The 11,203-nt window shown below is 43.3% G+C and overlaps 1 protein-coding gene across 2 annotated transcripts in view; it reads right to left on the bottom strand.

The window, feature by feature from the left end:
- Positions 1–2,737: 2,737 nt before the first annotated feature.
- Positions 2,738–11,203, bottom strand: part of ZGPAT (zinc finger CCCH-type and G-patch domain containing) — a 31,291-nt gene continuing 22,825 nt past the window's right edge. Inside the window, exons 2-6 of one of the 2 annotated variants that reach the window (XM_030213016.1) lie at positions 7,123–7,256; positions 6,879–7,037; positions 5,887–6,018; positions 4,121–4,532; positions 2,738–3,994 (exon numbers count right to left, since the gene is read on the bottom strand). In XM_030213016.1, coding sequence (XP_030068876.1) covers positions 3,856–3,994; positions 4,121–4,532; positions 5,887–6,018; positions 6,879–7,037; positions 7,123–7,256 — 976 coding nt within the window. In that variant the 3' untranslated portion in view covers positions 2,738–3,855. The remainder of the gene's footprint in view (positions 3,995–4,120; positions 4,533–5,886; positions 6,019–6,878; positions 7,038–7,122; positions 7,257–11,203) is intronic. The other variant, XM_030213017.1, reaches the window with a different exon arrangement.

The following is an 11,203-nucleotide window of genomic DNA, read 5'->3' as shown; positions in this document are numbered from 1 at the left end:
ACTGGGCTGTTGGTTTAGACAATTTAGCCCCTCATTTTTAAAATAAAAGTCTAACTACTTCAGCATCACTACTGTCACCCCATCAGATGGCTACCACGCTTTCTGATAACATTTTAGATGACAATTCTGTATTGATCATGAGTTGCTTAAGTACTTTTGCTTCTTTTAATTTGCCCTCTTTATTAGAGCTTGACCATGCTATAAAGACTACTAAGGCTACTACAGACAGATGAACAAATGCAAACAGAAATTAGGAAAGCTGGCAAATTGGGAGTGTAATAATTATCTCAATATTAAATGGATGAATGTCACATCAGGGAGTGCTAGGGAGGTAAAATTCCTAGCTGCAATAAATGACTGCTTCTTGGAGCAACTGGTCCAGGAACTGACAAGAAGGGGAGCTATTTTAGATTTATTACGTAGTGGAATGCAGAGCTTAGCACAAGAGGTAATGGTGTTGGGTCTGCTGGGAAACAGTGATCCTAACAAACAAATTTGAGCTAATATCTGGAGTGAAGTCACTAAGGAAATTTACTTTAGCAGTATTTAATTTTCGAAAGGGTAACTATGATAAAATGAGGAAAATGGTTAAAAAGAAGCTAAAAGGATCAGCCTCAAAGTTTAGGACTTTAAATCAGGCATGGATGTTGTTTACAAATACCATATTGAAAGCCCAGACCAAGTATATTCCACATATTAATAAAGGTGGGAAGAAGAGCAAACAACAGCAAACATGGTTAAAAGGAGATGTGAAAAAGGCTACTTGAGCCAAAGGAAAAAGGATCCAAATGAAGAAAATAAGCAGCAACATAAGAACTGGCAAGTTAGATGCAAAGCACTGATAAAGAAGAGTAAAAGAGAATATAAAGAGAAACTTGCCACAGAAGCAAAAACTCATAGTAAGTACTTTTTCAAGTACATCAGAAGCAGAAAGCCTGTGAGGAAATCTATGGGACCATCAGATCACTAAGGACCACAACAGGCACTCAGGAGGGCAAGGCCATAATTACTGAGAAAGATATAAGATTTCTACTTGTACTAAAAATGGTTTTCAAGGGTGACGATATGGAGGAACTGAAAGAAGTCTCAGTGAGCCTGGAAGACACATTGAGCCAAATTAACAAATTAAAGAGTAGTAGATCACCAGGACCAGATGGTATGCACCCATAGGTGCTGAAAGAAATCAAACATGAAATTGCTGGTCTGCTGTTAAGAGATCTGTAACCTGTTGTCAAAACTGCATGTAGTTCTTGAAGACTGGAGGGTAGCCAATATAATACCTATTACAGACCGGTAAGCCCGAATTCAGTGCCAGGCAAAATAATGGAAGCTATTATAAAGAATAAAAATTACTGAACACATAGACAAATATGGTTTAATGGTACAGAGTCAACATGGATTCAGCCAAGGGAAGTTTTGCCTCACCAATTTGCTTCATTTCTTTGAAGGTGTGAATAAATATATGGATAAATGGTGAGCTGGTTGTTGTAGTGTATCTAGATTTTCAGAACACTTTTGACAAAGTCTCCCATAAAAAAGACTCCTGAGAAAATTAAAAAGCCACAGGATAGGAGGCAATGTCTGGTTGTGAATTAGGAACTGGCTAATGGATAGAAAACACAGGATTGTGTTAAATGGCTATTTTTCTCAGTGGAGGAGGGTGAATAGTGGAGTGCCGCAAGGATTTGTACTGGGACCAGTGCTATTTAATTTAACATATTTATAAATGATCTGGAAATCAGAACAACAAGTGAGGTGATTAAATTTGCAGATGACACAAAACTATTCAAAGTTGTCAAAACACATGCAGATTGTGAAAAACTGAAGGAAGATCTTAAGAAACTGGAAGACTGGGCATCCAAATTTCAGTTGAAATTTAATGTGGATAAATGCAAAGTGATGCACATTGGGAAGAATAATCTGAATCATAGTTATTTGATGCTAGGGTCCACCTTAAGAGTCAGCACCCAAGAAAAGATCTAAGTGTCATCGTAGACAATACCCTGAAATCTTCTGCCCAGTCTGCGGTAGCAGCAGTGCCAAAAAAGCAAACAGGAGGCTAGGAATTATTAGAAAAGGGAAGGAAAATAAGATGAAGAATATTATGCTGCTTCTGTATTTGATCATCTTCAGGTGCTGGGGTCGCTTGCAGCCACCTTGGAGTTGGTGCCATGGGCTAGGGCACACATGCAGCTGTTGCAGAGAATTCTTCTGGCCTAGAGGTTACTGCAGACATAGATCTCCAAGGCAGGCAAGGGGTGGTGGGTTTCGTACTGCTGATCCAATTTCTGACTTGCATTCATAATTTCTACACCCTGCCCTCTCAGAATAACATCTTCCTTTGCTGGGTACAAGCTCCCAAGTATTCCAGCATTTGCGTCAGATGGAGCTTGCTCTTGGCCAAGTTGACAAGTTGTACGACGCTGGTTTATCCCTATTTGGACAACTGGCTAATCCAAATGAAGTCGTACAGGGAGTGAGGAGTGCACGAGTTGAATGGTTCAGTTCTTACAGGAGTAGTACTGGGTTGTCAACTTGAATCCTTTTTTTTAACCCTCAAAGGATTCTTTATTTCTTGAGGAGGCTAGGACCAGTTGTGCCTCTTCATATTGCCTGGAGGGTGTTAAATCCCACCCCAAGATTTAGTGGCCTAAGGGGTTAGCCACCTGTTCTTTGGGCCTTCTCTCCTATCATATATATATATATATATATATATATATATGAATAAACCCCTCACAATCAAGACCCAATAAAAAAAAATAATAAATAAAAACAAATATAAAACCAAACCTACCAGGTTGGAACCAGGCTCTTTCACCTATTATCTACTGGAGAAATACTGGCTGGCTGAGGCTGCAAAGAATACTTATGAGGTGATGACAAGAGTCAGTGGGTCTCAGTCTCCACCTGCTGGCAGAAGAGCGTATACCCACACATCTGGACTGGTCTGGAAGGATGATGAAGAATCAACTGTTATGGGGCAAATTTTATTAAACTTTTTTTCTATGTAAAGCCTGTTTTACAAGTGGAAAAGGGCTTTACAAAACTGCACACAAGTACATACGTGTATTCATTTCTGGGTGCATTGCAAGGGTGCAGTAGTGATGTATGTGTGAACTTTATAAAATACATGTGTACAGAGTGCACTCTGCGTGCTGCCAGGGTTTGTTCTGAGAACCTATTTTTTAAAGGCACCTACGTTGCCTTTAGAAAACAAGAGCCTTTGTGGAATGTCGACAAAGGCACCCTGTTATAAGATCAGACCTCATGTACTGCTGAGGGAAGACATGACAGCTTCAGGACTTCTCTGTAGTGTCTCCCTTGACTTCACCATTATGCCACAGCAAACCACCGGCTTTAAAGGGAATTTCCAATCATAAAAAAGCTTGCAGGAAACTGGTGTAGGTGACTTTTTATTCTTACACCTTGAGCTGCTTTGGCTCTTCCTAGCTGTGGTGAGCCCTGGGGTACAGCAACTCCACAATGAGCAATGTCCTCACCATGCTCCCAACTCTTGCCTCTCCCACTCCCATGGGAAGCTCTGGGGCAGGATCCCCAGTGTAAGCAATGTCTTCTTTTTGCTGCTGCTGTCTTCTCCTGCTCCAATGGGAATCCCTGGGGCATGATATCTGCTCTCAGCATCCAAGCCCTGCCATGATCCTTCTGTCCTACCGTAACACACTGTACACCTCACCTCCAACTCAGGCTCATATTAATGAGAACAAAGGCTCAAAAGATGTTTTTGAATAAAGGATAAATCCAGGCTTATTATGTCTCCAGAAACAATATCAGTGGCAGAGGAGGATGTGGATGAATGAGCTGTGGAAAGTCACTTTTTTTCCCTTTCCCCAGGATTTAGAACTCAGTCATTTTCTTATGCGTGTTGGCTTTGGTTTGCTCCTGCTGTAGACATGCCTCCTGTTCCTTCAGTTGTTGCAGTTGCTTCTGCACCTCAGAAAGTCGTGCACGGAGCTGAGCTGTTACCACGCTGTCTCTGTGAGAAAACAGAAAAAGCTGAATTCCTGCTCCAGGACCACACACTACAATTATCTTGCATCCTTCTAATCACATCTCGTACATCTCTTTCCACATGCCCCTCCCTTCCTGGAACATGCCTTACCTTCCAACATTTCTTGTCAAAGCCTCCTGCATTTTCCGCATTTCCTTCTGGGTTTGTTGGATCTTTTCTAGAATCTGGAAAAGCTGAACACTCAGTGCTTTCTTGCTGCTTTTGCTGGCATGGTACATCTCTTTCCTGCTTCTCTGTGCTGTACTGGGTCTGCTCTGCTCTTCTGCAACTTTCCCTTCAAACTTGTCATTCAGAAAATCAAACACAGTCCGAGGAGATTTGGGTCCTTTGGAACCACAATTGACACTTTTATGGTGAATGCCCCGTTTCCTGACTTTGGTTGGGCCAACTTTCCCTTCCTGTTTCCTCTGCAGGATTTCCACACAATGATCCAGAGATTTTCCCTTGGGCAGCATCACTGCCTGGATAGGTTCTAGCCTCCCCTCAGCATTCTTCCCCAATCCTGCAGAAAGGAGCAAGAACACACATATCATCATCCACCTGGCAACCCTGCTATTCCTCAGACACAGAAAAGACAGGTGAAAAGCTTGGCACCTAATCCCTAGCCAGCAGCCCAATCATATTCTTTCATATCTGGCTGAAGGACAGGAATGAGGATTGTGAAGGTGTGGCTTCCTCAGTAATTGCTGCAGAGCTTTGTAATCCCTAAGCACAGAAGAAAAACAAGCAATGGTAATGTGTAGGCTGGTCACCCCCGCTTCAGCCTGAATATAACTATTGGGCTCACTTTCGAAAGAGGACGTCCATCTTTCGACATAAAACGGAAGATGGAAGACCTTCTCCAAGAAACGTTCAAATCGGTATAATCGAAACCTGATTTTGGACGTCTCCAACTGCAGTCCGTCGCAAGGATGTCCAAATTTCAAGGGGGCGTGTCAGAGGTGTAGCGAAGGCGGGACTTGGGCGTGCCCAACACTTGGACGTCTTTGACCCATAATGGAATAAAACAAGGATGTCCCTGACGAACACTTGGATGTTTTCACCCGGACGTGTTTTTCTTTCGAATAAGGCACAAAAAGGTGCCCGAAATGATCAGATGACCACCGGAGAGAATCAGGGACGACCTCCCGTTACTCCCCCAGTGGTCACTAACCCCCTCCCACCCTCAAAAAACATCTTAAAAAAAAATATGTCATGCCAGCCTCAGATGTTACACTCAGGTACATTAAACATTTCTATAGTGCTACTAGACTTACATGACAGCGCATGCAGGTCCCAGGAGCAATTTTAGTGGGTACTGCAGTGCACTTCAGACAGATGGACCAAGGCCTATACCCCCCCCTACCTGTTACATTTGTGGAGGAAACAGCGAGCCCTCCAAACCCACCACAAACCCACTGTACCCGCATCTAGGTGCCCTCCTTCACCCATAAGGGCTATGGTAGTGGTGTACAGTTGTGGGTAGTGGGTTTTGGGGGGGGCTATGTTCCTGGGAGCATTTTATGAAGTCCACTGCAGTGCCCCCTAGGGTGCCCAGTTGGTGTCCTGGCATGTCAGGGGGACCAGTGCACTACAAATGCTGGCTCCTTCCACGTCCAAATGGCTTGCATTAGGATGTTTTTGGTTTCGAAAATCGCTGAAAGTCAGAAATATCCATGTCTAGGGATGTCCAAAGTTAAGGATTTGGATGTCTCTGATGGTATTTGCGAAACGAAAGATGGACGTCCATCTTGTTTCGAAAATATGGGTTTCCCCGCCCCTGGATTTTGCTGTTTTGCAAGGACGTCCAAATCGCAACTTGGACGTTTCTTTCGAAAATGCCCCTCTAAATGACAGAATCAAGTTCCATCACGCACCTTTTCCAAATTGATACCCCATCTGGGCCAGGAGTTTGGAGCCAATGCCACGTGTGTGAACCTCCCATCCTGCGAATGAAGAACTACAGACAGGGGTCCAGTCTACATCCTCTGTGGACTGCCCCTCCATCACTGCAACACAAAACAGAGCAGAGTGTAATCAGAGAATGTGGCAAGAAATGACCATGTAAAAAATTCATAATTCCTCCCCTAAGGAGCTGTCCTCTTTCTTTGACCTCACATGCATCTCCCTACTTCATTCTGAGGACTTTCTTTGTATACTCCTCCCCCCTCCCCCCAAAAAGGAGATACAATTTCAAACTCTCAGTGCTGGTCTGAAGATCTCAGGTAAAAAGACAATAGGGTTCTGCCAAAGGAGTTCTATATTTCCAAGCTGCAAGCCACAGCTAGAAAAGAACAAGCTTTAGTACTGGAGAGAACTTAGCTCAGCAACAGCAAATGTGGGACTCCTGAGGCTGTAATACTGGGGAGGATTCAATTCAGTGACAGTGAATGTGGGACCTGTGAGACTAACACTGGGGAGGGTTCCAGTCAGTGGCGTAGCTAGGGGGGGGGGGGGTGCCCGGGAGTAGCCGCTCCCCCTAAACGGACTTCTGAAGGCGCCAGCACCTATTTTTTATGCCATCTATTGCGTTTAAAACATGCGCTGTCGCCAGTCCACTCTCCACTCCCCCGCGCCTTCAACCTGCTTACGCTTCTTGTTCCAGTAACAGTGAGCGTGAGACACCATGAGGCTGTAGTACTGGGGAGAGTACAGACTGAATGTGGGACCCATCAGGCTTTAGGACCGGGAAAGGTTCAACTCTTTCCCTTGTAGTACCCCACCCAAAACATGATGTACATCTTTTGCAATACATAGAGGTCCACATAATAAATCCGAAAGACTGAGATCATACTCCACATACCTCGACTCAGGAGTAAGATTCATTACTCTCATGGTATGCACAAAATGAACCCTGGGACATTCATACCTTTAGCAAACCCAAACTCCTCCACATCACTCTCCTCAGACTCTGCTTTGGAAGAGCCCTCTTCATTTCTCAGAGGAGGCATGATCCCATCTCCCTCCAGCACTGCATCCTTCAGCAGCAGTGAATCAAACTTCACAGTGTAGTAACCACCATCTATATCTGTACAAGGAAAGCTAGCAGGTAATCGGAAGCCTTGAGAATGCAACTAGTACAAGTTAATAGCTAGTTTTTCCTCAGAACTCACCGGTAATTCTTGCCGAATACCATATGCCATCACTGTGCCTGGCAAGGCAAGCTGAGCCCATCTCTAGTGAGCTGAGGTCTGGCTCCTGGAACGGCTGAAGTTCCTCCACCGCTACCAGCTGTCCGTGGGAGAACCTGTAGGGATGATAGTTTATGATATCGTAACCTCTTAGCCTAAGAAAATATTCTCAAAATCAACCTTGTTTTACAAGCCATTATGGACAAATCATCACCTTGGAAAGAAGGATCATTATGTTAAGAATCTTCTTCATTTCCAGTATATCATTTGCTGTATTAAAGCAGGAGTACAAACTGAACAGTTTCTGGTGGAAGAGCACTGCAAACTATAGCTATATGATGCGAAGAGTCAACACCCATGAAAAGGATCTAGGTGTCATCATTGATACATTGAAATCTTCTGCTCAGTGTGCAGCAGCAGCTAAGAAAGCAGATAGAATGTTAGGAATTATTAGGAAAGGAATGGAGAATAAAACTGAGAATATTATAATGCCTTCATATCACTCCATGGTGCGACTGCACCTTGAATATTATGTGCAATTTTGGTCACCGCATCTCAAAAAAAGATATAGTAGAATTAGAAAAGACAAAGAGAAGGGCAACGAAAATGATAAAGAGGATGTGATGACTTCCCTATGAGGAAAGGCTAAAGGGACGAGGGCACTTCAGCTTAGAGAGGAGATGGCTGAGGGGAGATATGACAGAGATCTATAAAATACTGAGTTAGAAACAAGCATTTACAGCAACCACCGAACTAGCATAAGTGCTTGTGCCTAAAGTTAGGAGTAGAGAATGACACGGGAGCGGGTTATTGCGGTAAACCGCAGTAAAACCGCACGAATGGGAAAACTTTTCAGTTTTACCACAGGTGCAGACAGAGATTATTTCCCCGCCCCACAGGAGTAGTAATAACCCCTGCACCTGCAGTAAAACGGATGCCTACCTTTTTCCCGTCCTCCCTCCTTTCCTTACAAGTCCGGTGTTGCTCACTCACTCCCCCCCCCCCCCTGCTGCTGCCACCGGGTCCTGTGTTGCACTCTCCCTCCCCCCCCCCCTGAAAGCTCTGGTGTCACTCTTCCACCTCTCAGCTATGCTACTGCTGCAGCCTTTCCATCTTCCGGGCTGCCGACAGTGTTAGCAATGTAAGCACACTGCCTTTGCGCGGCCTAGAAGCCTTTTCTCTATTGCGACTTCCTGTTTTCGCATAGGCAGGTCGCTCACTACAGAAAGAGCAACGGTAAAAGCTAGTAGGTAGATGAGAAGTGAAACAGAGACTAAGGTGAGAGAAATGGGGGGGGGGGGGGGGATGGACATGAAATGAAAGGTCACTGCCAAAGAGATGTAGAGAAGGAAAGGAAGAAGCCAAGAGAAGAGAGAAGAAATGGAAACGTCAACGTGGAAAAGAATTTAGAGAAGACTGACATGTGGAAAGTGGAAAAGAGACTGGGACCAGCCCAATTAGAAAAATAAAGTGCTCGGACAACAAAGGTAGAAAAGAAATACTTTTATTTAATACTTTTTAAGGACTGAGATGTGCCTGCTTTGTGAGTTGCACGTCTTTTCTATTTTTGTATTTTGCAGAGTGCAGGAGAAAATACATTTCCATTTCTCTTTTACCAGTTTTCCTGTGGTTCCCTGTTTTGTATAGTGAGAAAAGAATTAAATGTGCTTGAAGTTGTAGAATGATTAGAAACATTAGTGCTCATTATTGCTTGCTATGTGAATGAATATTCCATCACTCTTTCATTATTGCTTGCCAAACCAGTCCAGTATTATTACATTTTAATTTATTTATTTGCATTTAAAATATTACAACTCACAAAAGAGATGATAAGAAACTTACAGAAAATTGTTAACAATAGTGTCTTATTTAGACAAAAGGAAAAAAAAGAAAAATTACACTTCGACCAAAAAGAATTATTTATAATATGATCCAAGAATTAAAGAAATAAAAAAAAATATAGTTTAGTACATAAAGACTAATCGAAAAAGAAAACTGTGTCTATTGCTCTCCAATACTTCTTCTCTAGCCTACCTTATGCAGTGTGAGTCTGGGATTCAACTAATACCACTGGTTCCTCTCTAGCTAGTAAGAATTCCTCTAATTGTTTTGGTTCAAAAAATTGAAATTGTTTGGATTGATATAGTACACAACAGATACATGGAAATTTCAAAATAAAATTAGAACCAAGAGCCAGGGTCCTTGCTCTAAAAGCTAGGAAAGCCCTGCGTCTTTTCTGCGTTTCCCTAGAAAGATCAGGATAAACTCGAATTTTAGAACCAAAAAATAGGGAGTCCAAATGTCTAAAGGAAAGTTTTTGTACTGCATTCCTGTCCATTTCAAAGGCAAAAGTCACCACCATAGTGGTTTTTTGGGTAATAACTTCCAGCGATGACTCTAGGAACGCAGTCAAGTTCATAACCTCTCCTGCTTGTGGATGGCAAACTTGTTCATCTCTCTTTTTGTTAAATTGCAAGTATTGTGCTCGCACAATAGGGGGAAGTGATTCAGTCGGCATTCCCAGAGTTTCCACTAAATATTTCTTCACCATTTCAACTGATGATATTAATGGGGAACGTGGAAAATTTGTTAATCTCAAATTTAATTTCCTTGCTTGATTTTCCAAATATTCCAAGCGACGAAAAATATAGTTCCGGTCTCTAATTGTAGCTTGACCAAGAGTTTCTAAAGTCTGTAACTTCGTCCCCATTTGATCTAATTGAGAAGCTTGTTTGGTGGTTCTCTGATCCTGTGAAAGGACAGCTTCAGAAAGAACTTTAATTTCAAGTGCATTTTTTTCAGTCACTTTTGAGAGAGAGGAATAAAGTAAGTTAAATCCCAGAGTGACTCCATGGTCACCACAGCCGGTTTTTCCACATTTCCCAACATGAAGACAGGAGGTGGAGCACTTAGAATTTGGGTCAGAGTACTCACTGTTTGTGAAGGCAATCTAAATAAATCGTCTCCTACTGACTCCATTCTAGGCAAATCCAAGTGAGCGGGCTGGCTCCCTCCCTGTAGTTCTGTATTGCCTCTTGGGCTCCGTATTACAGGGCCAAGCTCCGCTCTACTTCCTCCTGGCTGAGGGGGGGCTATGCGTTGTACAGGGCTTAAGGAAACCCCGTTTACACTGCCGTCAGACGCCATCGCGGCCGCTCCGGTAGAAGGAGAAGAAGTTTGTCTTGGGATAGTTGTCCACCCAAATTGCTCCACCGTCGGCTGCAATTGAGGATTAGGTCCGGTGCTGGCTGAGGGAGTCTCCCGCACTTTACCTCTCCGCTTCCCCATACTCGTGGGATTTGCAGAGAACCTCGCAGCCTGGGATTCAGGAGAAACTTGAGGTACGTCTTTAGCAATTGACGTTCACGCGGCCATCTTGGATCGGGGGAGCTCCAGTATTATTACATTTTAAGGACATTTCTTTTAATTCGTTTATGCAGTCCTTACATGCACATGATTTTGCTTTTTAAATCCAAAGGTAAATCTTAAGGGTGGTTAAGCAGTGAGGCTTCTGTGGATAGGGACAGAGTTTGTGTGGATGGGGCGGGGACACAGTTAGCGGGGATGGGGCAGGGACAAACTTTGGCCCCGCGTCATTCTCTAGTTAGGAGCTCAACTGTGGATTTATGCTAGTATTATATAACGGATCCTTGAGAGTGGAAAGGGCACATTGGGGTGGGTCCTAAGCAGCCCGCTATGTGGCCACGAGTGGTGATACTCAAAGTGTTGAAATTTGCACATAATACCACCATCATGAATAGATAGCGGCATTATGTACACAGACAAACATGGTTTAATGGGACACAGTCAGCATGAGTTCAGCTAAGGGAAGTCTTGCCTCATCAATCTGCTTCATTTCTTTGAAGGCGTGAAAAAACCATGTGGATAAAGGTGAGCCGGTTGATGTAATATATCTAAATTTTCAGAAAGCTTTTGACAAAGCTCCCATGAGAGACTCCTGAGAAAATTAAAGAAGTCATGGGATAGGAGGCAATGTCCTTCTGTGGATTAGGAATTGGTTATTTGACAGAAAACAGAAAGGTTAAATGACCATTTTTCTCAA

The sequence above is a fragment of the Microcaecilia unicolor genome, chromosome 8, assembly GCF_901765095.1.
Source record: "Microcaecilia unicolor chromosome 8, aMicUni1.1, whole genome shotgun sequence".
In the NCBI taxonomy this organism is placed as follows: Eukaryota; Metazoa; Chordata; class Amphibia; order Gymnophiona; family Siphonopidae; genus Microcaecilia; species Microcaecilia unicolor.
Note: the sequence above shows the minus strand (reverse complement) of the source record. Positions and strands in the feature narration are given on the sequence as shown.